We start from the raw sequence: 18913 nt of genomic DNA on the forward strand, positions 1-18913 counted from the left end.
TTGTTGATGGTCAGTTTCAACAACTCTTAATTCAACATCTTCAGAAAAAAAATGAGAGGGAATTCCAGTGAATTGACAGTCTGGAGACTAAAAAATTGATTTGAAACTTTCAATAATCGTTAAAGGGTGTGGTAAAAGATTTTTTATGGACAATTAACACATACATTAATGAGATACAATTTACATTTCTTTATGATAGAAAAATTTAATTTATAAGACATCATCATCAAGAGGATGAATGAATCATCTTAAGTGTATATGTAATCTCCTAAATTACTGTTTTACTGGATTACAATATTAAAGTTCATTTAGGAAATAACAACCCCAGTTATAAATAACAATTGCAAGTGAAATATAATGTTGTGCTTAGGTTTCATAATCCTTTCAAGTTCATCTTGCAATTAGTGCATTCATCATCATCATTTAACGCCCATTGTCCATGCTGGCATGGGTTGGACAGTTTGATTGGGCTGGTACACTGGAAGGCTGTGCCAGGCTCCAGTCTGATTTGGTATGGTTTTCTATGATTGGATGCCCTTCCTAACGCCAACCACTCTGGTATGGGTGCCATTTGCATGACACTGGTATCTGCTGCGACTGTGATTTTGCTTGGCTTGCTGGGTCTGCTTCTCAAGCACAACATAATGCCAAAGGTCTTGGTCATTGCCTCCATAAGGCCCAACACTTGAAAGGAACTCAGCCACTTTACTCCCATTGGGCCCGATGCTTGAAAGGAACTCAGCCACCTTGCTTCTGTGAAGCCCAACACTCGAAAGGAACTCAGCCACTTACCTCTATGAGACTGAACACTCAAAGGAACTCAGCCACTTGCTTCCATGAAGTCCAATGCTTGAAATGAACTCAGCCACTTGCCTCCATGAGGCCCAATGCTTGAAAGGAACTCAGCCACTTGCTTCAATGAGACCCAACACTCAAAGGGAACTCAGCCACTTGCCTCCATGAGACCCAACGCTTGTGTCCATAAATATCTTTGTCTTTGTAGCATTTACAATAAAGAATAATCAATGATTGGAAAGCAAATCATCTGCTTAATCACTTAGATAAGTTGATCAGGGAAGTTGTCAGAAGTTCAGCAGTTCTGTCTCATGCAAGATTCTTTCTTCTTTGGCACAGATATTTCATTTTGACTAACAGGAATAGAAAGAAAAAGTCTCTATCTTTGTCTCATTGAATTTCTTTCACTATAGTTTTCTCAAAGTTAGATCTCATCAGGCATTACACACTAATTGTGTGAAAACGAGTACTTGAAATATAAAACAAAGTTGATTTAAACCTAAAATGTGAGGAGACAATAGTTGATATTGTAAAGTATTTAGTCCATCTTCTTCACTCCACTACCTTCCCCATCATAATAATATTGATTTCTCAAATTTGGATGAGATCATTTCAATATTGAACCCAAAATTTCACTGCTGTTTTATTTTATCAACTTTGGATGGATGAAACATAAAGTCAAGCCTGACAGATTTTAATCTTAGAACAAAAAGGTTCTTACCTAATACTGTGAGGTATTTTGCTTGTGGCTCTACAAGGTCTGCCAATCCATTTCCCTCTAATAATTCTTCTTAGGCACAGGGCCTGAAATTTTGTGAAAGGGGCCTAGCCAATTATATCAACCCATGTGCTCAACTAGTACTTATTTTATCAAACCTGAAAGGATGAAAGACAAAGTTAACCTCTGTGGAATTTGAACTCATAGCCTAAAGTCATAAGAGATTCCACTAAGCATTTTGTTTGATGCACTAACAATTCTGCCAGCTTGCTGCCTTTACGTTTTTATCGTAATAAAGTTTGATTTCCAATACAAACACAAGACCACAAATTTGGGAAGAAGGTATAATTGATAATATTGACTCCCAGGACTGGTTTGCTACTTATTTTATCAACTCTGGAAGAGTAAAAGGCAAATTTAGTCTTGGTGAGATTTGAACTCGGAATATAAGAGCTGTAATAAATATAGTAAAGTACTTCATTCAATGCTCCAACAATTTTGCTGATCCACCATTCTATGATGATGGTGATGATGATGATTTCAAATTTTGGCACAAAGCCAACAATTTCAGGGAAGGGGATAAATTGATTACAACCACCCCAGTACTCAACTGGTACTTATTTTATATACTCTAAAAGGATGACAAGCAAAGTCAACCTTGATGGAAGTGTGAACATAACGTGTAAAGATGGACAAAATGGCACTAAACATTTTACCTGACATGCTAATGATTCTGCCAGCTTGCCTTGTTGTTGATGATGATGATGATGATGATGATGATGATGATGATGGTGGTGGTGGTAGTGGTGGTGGTGGTGGTGGTTGCGGCGGTTGTGTGGCGGCGGCGGTGGCGGTGGTGGTGGTGGTAATGATGGTGGTGATGATGATTTCAAGAAAACTAAACATTTCTTCTGCAATATTAAAGTCAAACCTATTTACTTTAGTTTCAAGTCGATTGTATTACATTATAACTATGTAAACTTTCTTTTCTATAAAATATCTTGTGTTAATGTTAACTCAACACTTTCAACTTGATCTTTTGTGTGTCTAAACGATTCATTATTTCTTACAAAATGTAATTAATTTTTTATGATTAATTCTTTGAAGATTTTTTGAAATCACATGCTTTATATGTTGCATATGTTGCAACTAGGCATTTTATCGACTTGAATACAAAAAAAAATAATGAAGTAGTTAGTTCTAAGTAGCATTATTACTTTATTTAGGGGAATAATGGAATTGGTCATGTGATATCAGACTGATGGTTGATAACGCTTCTAAGTGGTTGTTCAGTCTGCTAGACCTCACTTAAATCACACCCCACAAATGGTCTTAAAAGGATTACATTGCAGTTCTAGATAAAATATTTGAAAATAATATGGGATGGTCATGACCCTTGATTTTGGACCTATTAGACTGAACTGAAGTCAAATAACAATAAGGACCAGAGTAGAAGTAAACTTTAAATAGTTTACTACTTCAAGGACATGAACCTGTGGAATGTTCAAAACTACTTCAAGGCGCAGGAGTGGCTGTTGGTAAGTAGTTTGCTTACCAACCACATAGTTCCGGGTTCATTTCCATTGTGTGGCACTTTGAGCAAGTGTCTTCTACTATAGCCTCGGGCCAACTAAAGCCTTGTGAGTGGATTTTGTAGACGGAAACTGAAAGAAGCCCGTCGTATATATGTATGTGTGTCTGTGTTTGTCCCTCCCAACATCGCCTGAAAACTGATGCTGGTGTGTTTGCATCCCTGTAACTTAGCGGTTCGGTAAAAGAGATCGATAAAATAAGTACTAGGCTTACAAAGAATAAGTCCTAAGGTCGATTTGCTCGACTAAAGGCAGTGCTCCAGCAATCAAATGACTGAAACAAGTGAAAGAGTAAAAGAGTAAAGAGTATATGTTTTGCTATATGTTGTGTAAGCCCAGCATGGATTGATTAGTGTAGTAGTATAAACAGCATTCTGTGTAGACACCAGTTTTAAATCTTTGGGACCAAATTTTTGTGAACATGATCTAGGCATTACTATCAGCAACGATTTGTGCTGAACAAAGAACATCTCTAAAATTGTCAAGAAGGCTGAGGGTATTTTGGCATCACTCATCAAGACCTTTGTCAGCCATTCCCCAGCTATCTATTTATAGTTGTATATGGCTATGGTGCAGGTACACTTGGAATTAGCATCACCAGTCTCTAACTCCTGTCTTGCTCAGGACATTGACCTAGAAACTGTTCAGAGATATGCAACCAAGCAAATACCTTCCATCAGGCATCTACCATACTCTGGACACCCTGCTTCCCTGAACAAGATGCATTGAAGCTCCAACGTCTGGCAACTGACTTGGTAAACACCCACAAAATTATTAACCATCGTGCCAACAACCACCTTGAGCACCTCTTTGAACTCCATGTGTCTAACACGTGTGGGCGTGCCTACAAAGTCAGAAAAAAGCACAGCTCCCATAACTTTCGGAAACATTTTTTCATACTCAGAATCCTGAAGCTTGGAACAAACTACCTGCATCAGTTGTTAGCTGCTGTGACATTGCATCCTCTAAAACTTCCATGCTACCTGAAATTCGCCAACACTACACCTGATATCCCCACTCCATATGCATGCACATATATATATCATGACTCTTACACTGTTCACTTTCCTGACTTTTGTACATAATTCTATGTACTGTACATGCACTCTTGATGAGTTGTAGTGCACCTGAGCACTATACACTATAATTTTATTATTATTATTATTATTATTATGATTATTACTTTTTTTTTCTTCTTTCAAATTTGCTTCCATTTCTTGCCGAGTGTCTTCCCGACTCCTAGGGCAAAGAAACTCATAGTATACAATGGTAGGCCATTAAACCAAACTCAGTAGATCATTCATTTTTTTTTTTTTTTTTTTTAAAGTTAAATTAAAATACATGAGCAGCAACAGTTCTCACATCGACAATGCTCTTCTCAATACGTGTGATGTACCAGTTAAGACAATCTTTTGCACTTCTTGCAGGGATGGTAAGCCAGGGATCATTCTCATATAATTTTCGGTTCCCTTCTTGATCATTCCTAGTGCTCCTACGATCACTGGTATTGTAACCGCCTTGAGATGCCACATTTTCTCAATTTCAATGAGTAGGTCTTTATATTTTCTGAGCTTGTCAAACTCTTTTGCTGAGATATTATGATCACAGGGGATGCTCATGTCGATCAATAAGCAAACTTTATTGTTTTGGTCTTTCACAACAATATCTGGTTTATTGGCCTTGATGGTTCGGTCTGTATGTACTGGAAAGTCCCACAGAATGGTTACATTTTCTCCTTCAGTTACAGCCTCAGGGTGGTGATTATACCACTTGTCGGCAGTTTTGATATTGTAATGCCGACTTATTAGCCAGTGGAGATATTGGCCAACTCTGTCATGTCTTAATTTATACTCCACTGGTGCTAAGACTTTACATCCAGAGATTAGGTGGTCCACTGTTTCAATCATGTCATTGCAGAATCGGCATTTTGGGTCTGCTCCATTTTTCATCACATTGGCCTGGTAGTTCCGGGTTAATAGGCTTTGATCTTGAGCAGCCAGGATGAAACCTTCGCTCTCTGCTTTTAGCCCTGAGCTCCGTAGCCACTGATGGGTTTGCTTCTGGTCAACATCAGCTTGTTTGCTGCGGGTCACATATTTGCCGTGCAGAGGTTTCTCCTCCCACCTATCAGCCAATTGCTCGTGCGCTTTTTTCATTGCCATCATTTTCACCTTCTTTGCAACAATAGTTGCCGTACTTCCCTCGGGTTGTTCAGTTTGGGTATCCTGCACGAGATCAATAGCAAATTTTTTGCTTTCCTTTATGATAGAATGAAGCTTCTTTCGTCTCTCGTGATTTTCCATGAGCTTTAGCATCCAGTCATTCGATATTTCGAGATATTTGGCCAGTCCAATTGTGGTTGTTTTGTAAGCTAGTTCAAATTGGATCAGGCCTCGACCTCCTTGGGCTCTGGGAAGGTAAAGGCGATCTACGTCTGCCTTTGGGTGGTGCATCCTATTACAACTCAGCAGCTTGCGTATTTTTCTATCTATATTCTTTACTTCACTCATATTCCAGTTCAACACATTGTAGCTATAAGTAACAACTGGAACTGCTAAGGAATTTATAGCTAACACCTTGTTACATGCATTTAGTTCAGATTTCAGGACTGCACGAACTCTCCTATAACATTCCTTCCTGATTTTCTCTTTCATGCTTGCATGCTGAATACCAGAGCCTTCATTTATCCCTAAATATTTGTATGTTTGTTCTTGCTCAAGCTCTCTTATGACTGTGTCAACATCTAACACACTGAATTTGTGGTCTTCACTTTCCCTTTCTGGAAAGTGGCCTTGGCACACTTCTCAAGTCCAAACTCCATCCCGATGTCATCGCTGAATGCTTTCACGGTGCGCAATAGGCCTTCAAGTTCATTATTGTCTTTACCATAAAGTTTTAAGTCATCCATATAAAATAGGTGGCTTATTTTTTTATTGGCAATTTTATACCCATACCCTGTTCTGTTTAATTCACTTGTAAGGGGTATTAGGGCTATGCAGAATATTAAAGGTGAAAGTGAGTCACCTTGAAAAATTCCACAGTTGATGTTTATATTTTCTGGGGCAAGTACTCCATTAGAGTGGTATAATTGGAGATTCGTATTCCACAACGACATATTGTGCTTCAGGAAGTTTGAAATCACAGGGGAAATTTTGAAGATGTCCAGCGGTCTCAAGATCCATGGATGCGGTATACTGTCGAAGGCCTTTTTGTAGTCAATCCATGCGGTGCTGAGATTTCTGCGCTTGTTGTGACAGTTCTCAAGGATCATACGATTGATTAGCAGTTGATCTTTGCATCCGTAAGAGCCTCGGCGGCACCCTTTTTGTTCAATGGGGAAAATATCGTTCTTCTCCATGAATGCATATGTTTTCTCCGCCAGGATAGATGTTAGGATTTTATACGTGGTGGATAGACAGGTTATAGGCCGATAGTTTTTTGGAAGGTTGGTTTCATTATTCTTTGGGAGTAGGTAAGTAATGCCACTTGCTAACCATTCAGGTGTTTTCTTTGGGTCTCTCATAATTCCATTGAGCAGCTGAACTAGCTTACCGTGTGCGCATGGGAGCGATGCGAGCCAGAAATTCGGCACCCTATCTTTACCGGGGGATTTCCAATTATGGGCCTTCGTGAGTGCCTTTCTTAGGTCTGCTATTGTGATGTCTTCCCATGCTTGTTGTTGTAAATTTTGGTAGGATCCTTCAGTTTGTATAATCCAGTCTGCATTTATGTTGTACGTCTTCTTGTCACTCCAAATCCTTTTCCAAAAGTTTTGAACTTCTTCCATGGGAGGGGGGTCTTTAACGGTTACTTTCTCCTTCCCTATTTCTCTGTAGAATTTTTTGGCATTGGATGTGAACAGCTTATTTTGCTTGTAAAACTTGTTTCTCTTCTCAAATCTTCGTATTCTTTGGGCTTTTGCTTGGACTTTTTGTTTCAGCGTTTCTTTTATGGATATCAGTTCTTCTCTTGGTGAGGATCCAAATTTTCTCTTCATCTTTCTTCCTGTTCGGGATCTTACATCATTTCCACATATTAGTTCATTTAATATTGATATTTCCCCTCTCATAAATTCAATCTCTTTTTCAATTTTACTTCTCCAGGTTTGATTTCTTCCCAGGTTTTGTTTTCTTTGTTTTTATATTGTTTTATTATTATTATTATTATCATTATTATTATTATTATTATTATTATTATTATTATTATTATTATTATTATTATTATTATTATTAAATTATAAATTTTACAGTCAAAGAAAAGAAGAGATCTTTAAGTAGAATTTGATCTTTGGAGATCCGGGTATCAGTTTTCAAAATTAGAATGAGCAAGGTTGACTCTTGATAAATATATTTCTACACACCCTACTAAGTAAAATTGAACTTGTAAATGAATTAAATGGAAATGTAAAGTTTGAGACTAGAATGAAGTGAGCCTAACAAAGAAGGGAGCAAATGAGAATTCACTATTACAATGGGTATATAAATTACAAATCACTTAATTGAATAAATTTTCTGCTCATATTATAGTATAATGGCTTGTTTCATCATCATCATCATTTAATATCCATTTTCCATGCTGGCATAGGTTGGTCAGTTTGACAGGAACTAGCAAGGCTAGGAGCTGCACTAGATTCCATTGTCTGTTTTGGCTCAGTTTCTACTGCTAGAAGCCCTTTCTAACACCCAACCACTCCACAGAGAGTACTGGCTGCTTTTTACGTAGCACCAGCACCAGTGCTTTTTAGGCGACACCAGCAAGCACACTAATACTTTTTACATGGCACCTTGGTTTTAAGATCGCAATTCTGTTGTGGTAGGCTGGTCTTCTCAAGTACAGCAAAGCTTCACATGTCTTGGCCCTCTGTCATCTCCTTCGTACGATTTGTAATGCCTAAATTACAGATTGCCTCATCCTTAACTCATAACCTCATCATCATCATTGTTCGACCGTGGTCAAGACAATGGAATTTACCATGCTACGCCAGACTTCACGGTCCATCATGGCATTACGGAGGTCCTGTTGCTAGATGCCTGTATCCCTGGAGATTACATCAGGGTAGGAGAGTGTGCGCCCTCTGGTATTGCAAATAGATGGCTTCCAGAGGAGAAGAGTAGAAATTACCTCTTTTTCAGCTCTACAACAATGTCCAGCAAACTGGACTCTCCTACCTTTCACAAGAGATGACACAGGTGGTAGTTTCCCATATATTTGCATTTTGGTTGGATGGTCCTTCCACGAGAGATTTTGAGCTCTCATAAGGAGGCGAGTGTAGGTTACATCCAACCACCTCTCAAGCTTCTTTGATAACATCCAGGTTTCTGAGCCATATAGTAGAATTGGTTCGACTGTGGCTTTGAAGATTTCAAGTTTGAAGTCTCTACTTAGATTTGATGACCAGATCTTATGCATGTCATTACAGGCTGACCAGGCCATACCCTTTCTAGTTAGAAAGTCTTTTCCAGATGATGATATGTATGACCCAAGATATTTGTAATCAGAAACCATATTTAAGGGCGCATTGTTGAGAGTATGGATGATGCAATCACTGTTGGACAGGCACTTGTTTATGTATTCAGTCTTGGCCTCATTGAGGTAAAGACCTACACAATTTGAGGCTTGTTCAAGAGATTGTAAAAGAGACTGGGCATTGGAGAGAGAATCACTGATAAGAGTGATGTCGTCAGCAAAGTCAGTGTCTGTCAAGTACTCAGCTGGGTGTCTGGAACTTCTTCTTGGTTTTATTTCAAAGCCCTTGCCAGAGATGGTATCAACTGACATACGTAGCACATAATCAACAACAATGATGAAAAGAAATGGGGCGAGTGTGTCTCCCTGCAGTATTCCGGCTTTGATTGAGAAAGATGATGTTTCTCAGTCTCATAGTCTCAATGTTAACTTGTTTGGTTGACTTCATATTTTACCTAAATCTGTACATATAGAGTTTATTAGTTTCTTATAGATTAGAGTTTCTTGAATCAATAGTAATATCCGTATGAATTTACCTTCAACTTCAAAAAATGTGCCCAATCCATACTGTAGTTGTTAGTGATAGGAAGGGTGTCTAGCCATAAAACCACGAAGGAAATATCTAATATGCAAAAGTCGGCTGTTTTCTCTTGTTCTGTCAGATGATGAAAGACCCGAAGTGCTGAGACAATGCTCTGGAACAGACTTTCCATTCAATGCCATCACAGGAAAAGACATAAGAATATTTTAAAATTATTTTGTTAGAGTAAAATATATCCTTACAACTAAATGTTACAGAAATGGGCTTTTCTCAAAGACTGTTCAGAATAGTGCAATTTGGGAGACTGTAGCAGTCAGACTTCCCAGAAAAGAACATTGTAATGCTGAATGTGATACAAACTGCATAAATCAGATATAAATAGAAAAAAGCACAATAAATCATCCAACCATCTGAAGTGACAAAAAGGGTAGTGCTTGAATTTGAGCAGTGCATAGCAACCAACCCTGACAGTAAGGTGTTCTGGAAATATGTACATTCAAAGCAGAGACCTCACTCTTCAGTTGGTCCTCTTTGCAATCCCCCCACAAGCCAGATTACTGACAATCCCAAAGAATGCGCAGAACTCATTGCTGAATGCTATGCATGCATTTTTACTATAGAAAACCAAAACGTACCATCTCCATCACCTCTAACACCAAATTCTATAACATCTATGGAATTTAAACCAGCAATGCTGCGACATAACCTTAAGAATAAGCGCAACTATGCCTCTCCTGGTCTTGATGGTGTTATGTACCTGCTTCTCAAATGTGGTGAGTACTTTCTCCTGCACCAGCTTTCACTCTTCTTTCAGTTCTGTTTTAACAATGGTGCTACTCTGGAGCAGTGGAAAACTGTCAGTGTCATTCCTCTGTTCAAAAAGAGTGACCGCACGTCCCCTGTCAACTACTATCCAGTCAGTCTTACTAGCTGCATTGCCAAACTGATGGAAACCTGTGTCAGAGAAACACTCTGGAACTTCTGGAATTCTCACAGCCTTATCTGACCCTTGCAATTTGGATTTATCCTAAACTCCAGCTGCTGTGATCAACTTATCAAGTTTCTTGAAAACATCATCTGGATCACTGATGGTAGCTTATGGGTGGATGTTGTTTACCTTGACTTTGCTAAAACTTTTAATTCTGTGCAACACAAAAGACTTATGGCAAAACTCTCCGCAATGGGTATGAAAGATGATCTTTTTAACTGGTTGGACTCCTTCCTTCTCAGTTGAAAAGAAGTAGTTATGGTTCCAGGACAGCATTCTTCATCCTATGTCATTTGGTGTACCGCAGGGATCTTATCTTGGTCCCCTTTTGTTTGTGGCATACACTAACGATATAGATGCCAACTTAAAGAATGCTACAGTGCTGAAATGTGCAGATGACATCAAGCCATACCTTGAGATAAAAAGCACAGATCCTGAACACTATAGATCTTTCCTGCAATCGGACCTGAACCCAATGGATAACAGACTGGTAATACAAGCTGGCTGTGGACAAGTGTACCACCATGCATTTTGGGAGGAAAAACCCAGCATTCACATACTCTCTCTCCATAACACTAGTATCAAGAAATCTTCTTGTGAATGTAACCTGGGCATTATTATCAGCAGCAATTTGTGCTGGACAAAGAACATCTCTAAAATTGTCAAGAAGCATGAGGGTGTTTTGGCATCACTCATCAAGACCTTTGTCAGCCGCTCTCCAGCTATCTATTTAAGACTGTATATGGCTATGGTGCAGCCACACTTGGAATTAGCATCACCAGTCTCTAACTCCTATCTTGTTCAGGACATTGACCTAGAAACTGTTCAGAGATGTGCAACCAAGCAAATACCTTCCATCAGGCATCTATCTACTCTGGACACCTTGCTTTCCAGGGCATAGATACATTGAAGTTCCGACATTTGGCAACTGACTTGGTAAACACCCACAAAATCATTAACCATTGTGCCAACAACCACCTTGAGCACCTTTTTGAATTCCATGTGTCTAACACACATGGACATGCCTACAAAGTCAGAAAAAGGCACAGCTCCCATGACTTTTGGAAACATTTTTTCACACTTGGAATCCTGAAGCATGGAACAAACTACCTGCATCAGTTGTTAGTGGCTGTGACATTGCGCATAGGCGCAGGAGTGGCTGTTTGGTAAGTAGCTTGCTAACCAACCACATGGTTCCGGGTTCAGTCCCACTGCGTGGCATCTTGGGCAAGTGTCTTCTGCTATAGCCCCGGGCCGACCAATGCCTTGTGAGTGAATTTGGTAGACGGAAACTGAAAGAAGCCTGTCGTATATATGTATATATATATAAGTGTGTGTGAATATGTTTGTGTGTCTGTGTTTGTTCCCCTAGCATTGCTTGACAACCGATGCTGGTGTGTTTACGTCCCCGTCACTTAGCGGTTCGGCAAAAAAGACCGATAGAATAAGTACTGGGCTTACAAAGAATAAGTCCCGGGGTCGATTTGCTCGACTAAAGGTGGTGCTCCAGCATGGCCGCAGTCAAATGACTGAAACAAGTAAAAAGAGTAAAGAGTAAAAGAGTATTGCATCCTCTAAAACTTACATGCTTCCTGAAATTTGCCAACACTACACTTGGTATCCTAACTTCCATATGCATGCACACATGAATATTATGACTCTTACACTGTTCCCTTTCCTGGCATTTGTACATTATTCTATGAACTGTACATGCACCTTTGATGAGTTGTAGTGCACCTGAGCACTGTACACAATTTCATTATTATTATTATTATTATTAAATCAGGCAGGCAAGGCAGTTTTGCTTTGCCTGGTGGCTGTGGCAAAGGAGATTGTTGGTGGACAAGACTGAAAGGTATGAGGACAGATACTTCCTCTTTGGTGGAGCTCTCACTGACTTTTTCACGTTTCACTTGAAAAGAAAATAGAGAGTGGAGAGGGAAGTTCCATCCATGAGTGGATTTATAGAAAGGTGGGTGAAAGTTGTGGAAATGGCAAGAGTGGATGGTACCTCTCTAAGTGTAGACCTGTGAGTCAGAGAGAAGGAATTGGAGAGGGCACTTGCTCACAGGATTTCAGGGAAATCTCGGACAGTGGGGTTCCTCAATTATCCCTGGAGGCATTCCTGTATCAGGAGGGCTACATCTCTATCATCCCCCACCTCTTTTTTTAAAATCTTTTTATGCTATGCATGTCTTTTCTTTTCCAGTGTATACCGTGTATACTTAAATTTTTTTTTTATCATTTCATTATTATATGTAAGCCCCTACACTTTATGTCTATCTCTGTATTGTCCCCCATCAATCTTCGCCCTTGTGGCAAATAAATGAAATCATTATTATAACGTCCTGGTTTTCGGACCAATAAGAAATTCAGTGGAGGGGAGATAACAAATTGTACACCATGAATAATTATTACTTTTTCCTGGCGCAGAAAAACCGTTTTCTCAGATTCTACTTCAGTAATCATTATTTAATTTCCATTTGTTTTTAGTTGCTACCAATAGAAATATATCATAAAACAGGATTGATACAATATGTCAAATTTTATTAGACAGGTCCACAACAGAATCATTAAACTTGATCTTTTGAGAGAGAGAGAGAAAGCAAACCATTATATCTACACCTGGTTCGATTTTTGGTCGTCATTGTTTTATTTTGTATCTTCCTAACCACATGGTTCCAGATTCAGTCCCAGTGTGTGGCACCTTGGGTATCTTCTATTGTTTCCTGAAGCCGATCAAAGTCTTGTGAGTGGATTTGGTAGACGGAAACTGAAAGAGGCCTGTCGTATATATATGTGTGTGTGTGTTTGTTCGTTTGTCTCCTATCACTGCTTGACAACTGGTCCCTGTAACATAGCGGTTTGACAAAGGCAAAAGAGACCAATAGAATAAGTACCAGGCTTTTAAAAAAAATAAGTACTGAGATCGATTCATCCGACTAAAAATTCTTCAAAGTTGTGCCCCAGTATGGCCAGTCTGATGGCTAAAGACATACAGCACCTCGAAAGAGTCCAGAGGCTGGCTACCCGCCTGGTTCATGGTCTCAAAAATTTGTCCTACGAAGAAAGGCTGAGGATGCTCGACCTTTATTCTCTTGAAAAACGCCGCCGCCGTGGTGATCTCATTCTCGCCCACAACATCATAAGCGGGAAGTGTAACCTCTCGAAAGAGCTGTTCTTCACTCCTGCTCCGGAGCGTCGGCTGCGGGGTCATTCCGAAAAGCTCTACCTGCGACGATTCATCTCAATCGAAGGAGAGGAGCTTTCTCCGTCCGGGTTGCGGATCCGTGGAACAAGCTGCCAGATGAGATGGTGAAGATGCCGACGACCGCTTTGTTCAAAGCCTCCCTGGACCTCAAGTGGCCTGAACTCTTTACATGAACACCACCCTGTACTTAACTCCATGTCCCCCTACATGGCCTTGCTATTTGCTTTTGAGCCAAATTAACTAACTAACTAACTAAAGCAAATTAAAAGATATATAGTCCTAGGCTGGATTTTAACTTGGAAGCTTTATGGACGTTGTTAATGGTAAAAATATTTATAATCATTTCATTTCTTTCACTTGAAAAATCTGTGTGACTACTTGAATTTATTTAACAGGTTTCAACTCACACAATATAACTTGGCATGTACAGTATAATTGACATTGTGCTTCAGATAAAGATGTGTAAAAGAGATAATGAACCTCAATAGACAAGAATTCACAGGAAAATACATTGAACTCATATATGAGCTTGAATCTCTTAAATTTTGGCAAGTAATTTTACCTGAAATTGTGTGTGGTTACTAAAACATTTTCAACATAGTAATTGATGTAGTTTTGAAAAACACACATACAATTGTAATCAATTTATTCTGTAATATATATATATATATATAAATATGTGTGTGTGTGTTTGTCTTTCATTGTTATAACTGTGACATACATAGTTACTTATGCTTAGCTTCGCTTGTGTGAGAGAAATGCACTTGTCTTTCTAGAGTATGCATAGTAAGGTAGTGATTGTGATGCTGTTTTAATTGCACTGAAATTATCAAAGCACTTCCTAGTTCCAAGGTTCTGGGGATTTGGCAGTGTTAATAGCAGTTGATGTTGTTGGCAAGAGTGAGGATTCCACTGATCCTATAACTTTGTTAGAGCTTGAAAGTTTTTTGAAATTTCCATATTTCTTTTCTGGTGTTTCATGCAGGAAAAGGATGGAGGTCATGGTTTAATCCTATAGCATTTAAACTGGCCAAAATATTCTCCATTTTAGGATTAGACTGGCCAGATCTGTCATCTCACAGCTACCCTACAATATCTTTCTAGAAATTAACAGTTACCTCTTCAAAAATCTAAGCTACATGACAAGGCACAATTAATACAAAACAATGTGAACAAGAGCACCCAGAGAGTGCAAACCTCTGCCAAGGCAACACCAACGATTAGCCAGAAATGATTTTTTTAAATGAGAATATCAGAAATAAACTTGACTGCTCTCACAAAGAAGAATGCTAAAAATGAACCCAACCACTCTCAAAAATTAAGTAAAACAGGTAAAATAATCCAGAATCCTTGTCCAGAACTAGATCAATCCCCAAATCTAATCAGTTAGTTCTAGTCACAAGGCTAAACATGCTTGAAAGTTTCATCCGAATTCATCCTGCAGTTCGAGATATCTTGTCAACAAACAAACACGACTGAAAACAATACCTCCGCCTTCACTAAGGTTGAAGTAATAAATAAGCATTACCTCTGACAGAATGTGAATGCTAATAGGTTAAGTAGGAAAGGTATGTCTTTGTTTATGTACTTGCTGCATGTAGTGGTTGTTATTAGGATGTGTAATGTGGTATGGCTGTCACTAATTACTTTGTATAGGCTTTTATAACTGTTGTGACCCATGTTAGCTAGTTTTTTTCTTTTTCTTTTTCATGACAAGTTTCTCTAGTGTGTGGTATTGGTGAGTTGGGAATTTGGGGGTTTCCCTTATTTTTATCAATTTGGCTACTTCAGTTCTGTAGTATCTCACCTTTTGAGATGTTTTAGAAAGTACATAGAATTAGTTTCTTGAATATATCACCACAGTCATGGGTGTGTAGTTAAGAAGTTCACATTTCACAACCACATGGTTATGGGTTTGATCCCACGACATAGCACCTTAGACAAATTTCTATTGTAGCCTCAAGTTGATCAATGTCTCAGGAAGGAAATATTTTGCAGACAGAAACTGTACAGAAGCCTATCATATTTGTGTATGTGTGTCTGCATGCATGCACATGCTGTGTAAATACTTTGTGATGATTACAACCCAAAGGAAACAAATTTATTATTTGATAAATCGAGTCCCAAGCTAAGAATTGAAGTCAATGTAATTTATAAAATCTCTTGAAGGTGCTGCAGATTAATGACTGAAGGTAGAAATGTTGAATTCTGTAAACTGTAAGTCTGACCCTAAGTGGAAGTGGTTTCAGTGGGGTTTTTTTCTTGAAATTTGTGAAATTTCATTTTTGTTCCTTGTTGAACATCAGGCCAGTACTGTTCAAGTACTTATGACCAAAGTATTTCCACTGTGACCATCTGGTCTTCGTCATGCCAAGATGTGATTATTGTAGCCAGGTGTGCTGAGAAGGAAGTCGTCTAGGAAGGAGTTGTAGTTGACTATATGGTGTTAGTGCAGGTTGTTTAGGATGTATGAGGTCTGATCAAAAATGTATCATGACTGTTGCTATGCTAATGGAGCTAAGCACACAAGAGTGAAGTTGTTTGGCACAGACTGACTTTAAACTCCAGCATGCATGCACACTAAGTTATGTTCTCACGCACATCAGTTTATAGAAGTGTGTAGAGTGTGAACATCTCGAAAATACCAAATTTCAGCTGCACAGGATCTCCTTGATTGTGTCAAGGAAGATGAAAACTTATTGAAATCAGCAGTCCCCAAAACCAAGTAAAAAAAAAAAAAAAAAATCAAATCTCACTTGAAAGGAACAAAATTTTAAGATGTCAAGGAAATTCAAGACAATTTGATGAGGTAGCTGCTTGCTGCCCATTCAGAAAGGAAAAGAAAAAAAAAAAGTTCCAAACATGCTTCCATTAATGGAAACAATACTAGATAAAAGTGGGTTGCTTTAGAAGGGGGACTACTTTGAAGGAGATTAAATGCTGAATTGATTTCTTTCCTAACACAAGTCCTAATACTTTTTGATCAGACCCCGTATTGGGACATCAGTTGTAATGGTATTATTTTACTATGAGCACATTGGGAATGTATTGTGGGTGTGTGTAGCATACTAGTATATTTGGTGGTACAGCATACATATATTTGTGCAAACACTAGAGCAAGACATGGTCTTCTAATTCTTTGAATCCTTTCAAACCATCCAACCAATGTCAACATAGAAAGTGGATACAAGAGGAGAATCAAGTGGATACAGGAGGAGAATCAAGAGAAGGGTTCAGTCTGAATGCTTGCAGAGTTAACATTCCTGTACACCCCAAAAACCAGGTAAGTCCATCATTACCATCTTTGCTTTTTTCTATGACTGCACGGGTCAGACGGAATTCATTGAGGTAGATTTTCTATGACCAGTTGCCCTTCCTGTTTCAAAACAATGGTCATTCTTGTCTTTGTTAAGGTGGTGAGCTGGCAGAATCGCTAGTACATGAGATATAATGCTTAGCAGTATTTTTTCTGGCTTCACATTCTGCTGAAGTTAACTGCCTTTTCATCCCTTTTGGGATCAATAAAATAAGTATCAGGCAAGCAGGGCCAATGTAATCAACTAGCTCCATCCCCACAAAAGCTGGCCTCGTGCCAAAACATAAAACCATTTTTAATGTCTGTTACTGAAGATAAACCTTTAGTGATTTGACTTATCCTGCCTTATGGTGTAATTAAAGATTTGAGTGGTCTTGTAGCAATGTCTCTCATATTATTCCATTGTAAATGTTGTGCTGATATATTGTTATGGAACTTATATAAGTTTCATAACATTTAGGCTATTAGTGTTGTATTGTATTGATACTTTGTGTTAGTCTATTATGAGTGTAAAATGTTAGGATTTTAATTATATTGGTCGATTCCTTTACTGTCTTAGTATCACATTCAACAAAACTCCACTTGGAATTGAAGATTCTAAAAATGAAAACAGTACATCTTCAGATTTTGCATTGTATTTATTTAGATGGAGTGTTTTTACCCCATGTTATGTGTACTGGAATGTTACCTTTTTAACATTCATATTCCGTTTTGTGTAAGCTTAATTTCACAGTTAATTTGCTTTATCTTTTCATTGATCAACATATTAGATTTTTTTTTGCATAATGCATGAAAGACTGCATTATCCATAGTCATTTTTAAAATTCTAGGGTGTGGTTTGATAATTTGATGCTGTTTCTAGAAATGGTTCTCTTGTTAATTTAAAAAAAAAATTCTTTGTTATTAACAAAAGAGAAAGATCCTTGAAGTTCTATCATAACCAATATAACTCCAGAACAAAAGCTATCTAAATCATCAAATTTTCTTCTTCATTTAATGTCCATTTTCCAGGTTGGATAGTTTGACCGGAGCTGGGAAGCTGGAGAGCTGCACCAGGTTCCAGTCTGATTTGCAATGGTTTCTACAGCTGGATGCCCTTCCTAACACCAACCACTTTACAGTGTTTGCTGAGTGCTTTTAACATGGCACCACACGTGCGCTTTTACACGGTACTCATATCAAAAACAGATTTAGCATTTAGTGGCTAATCTGACAAATAATTCACTAAGATAAAATGTAAATAAATACTACACCAACTTGATATTATTAAAGAATATTTTTCTCATTGTTTTCAACTAGAAATTTAATAGCAGAGATGTGCAATTTAGAGTAGAAAAGCCTATGTAAATTTACACACAAATAATTTTTAAACTTTCTTTTATTGACGCTAGAAACACAATTACCTTTTAAATATTAATGAAAATTAGAAATTAAGATAATGAGACTTATTAACAATCAATATTTCTTGCAAAGTTTTAACAAAAACAGTAATGATTATCACGAAACAAAGAATGTACTTTAAACAGAAAAGAGGCTCTTTCAAAGATTTTAAATCAGGTAAGCAACATGCTTCTGCAAGAATACAAAAATTAGAAGAATGTACAATAACCCAATCAAATTAAACACCTGTTTATTTCCAGTTAATAAATAACTTTCAAATGGTGTAAAGTCACTAAATATCTTGAAGTTTGCCTAAGATGCCATGTAATTAATTTTTCCAACGTTCATTCTCATAATCATATTGAGAAGAAACACCTTCAATAGGGTTGACTCTTTGAGCTATCATTTTCTCCAACATAGCATCCTGCCACTCTTGAGTGAGACTGTGTGGAACAGGTGGATACACTGTAATAGAACAGTAAAATTAAGTCATAATAATAATAATAATAATAATAGCAATAATTTCAAAGTGAAAAGGGAAACAGTAACTTTAGTACAAATAAAAGGGAAGATTGTTGTGAGATAGCAACAAAAAAACATTCTTGCAAAATAAGAATGAAACTAATAGAACTGAAAATACAAAAGTGTCACAAATGAAAAAGTAGAAATATCCCAATAAATATTTGTGACTTAAAAAAAAAATCTTTGTATTATGTGACATTTAATTGATAGTATCATTTTAAAGGCAAGTAAACATTTAAATTAAAATGTATCTTTTGTAAAATTGTAAACTTTTTAATCTTTTCAAATTCAGAATTATCACCAGATCAAATTAAAACAGAATTGGAGAATGTCCTACATTCCATTTATCTACGCAGTAACACTTTTACCTATAAGAAGTACATT

At 37.8% G+C, this 18913-nt stretch overlaps 1 protein-coding gene across 2 annotated transcripts in view; it reads right to left on the reverse strand.

Annotated features, from left to right (window-relative positions):
- Window positions 1–18240: 18240 nt before the first annotated feature.
- Window positions 18241–18913, reverse strand: part of LOC115211642 — a 29413-nt gene continuing 28740 nt past the window's right edge. For both annotated transcript variants that reach the window (XM_036504493.1, XM_029780278.2), the window contains one exon: window positions 18241–18472. In XM_036504493.1, coding sequence (XP_036360386.1) covers window positions 18336–18472 — 137 coding nt within the window. In that variant the 3' untranslated portion in view covers window positions 18241–18335. The remainder of the gene's footprint in view (window positions 18473–18913) is intronic.

This window comes from Octopus sinensis, linkage group LG1, assembly GCF_006345805.1.
Source record: "Octopus sinensis linkage group LG1, ASM634580v1, whole genome shotgun sequence".
Taxonomy (NCBI): domain Eukaryota; kingdom Metazoa; phylum Mollusca; class Cephalopoda; order Octopoda; family Octopodidae; genus Octopus; species Octopus sinensis.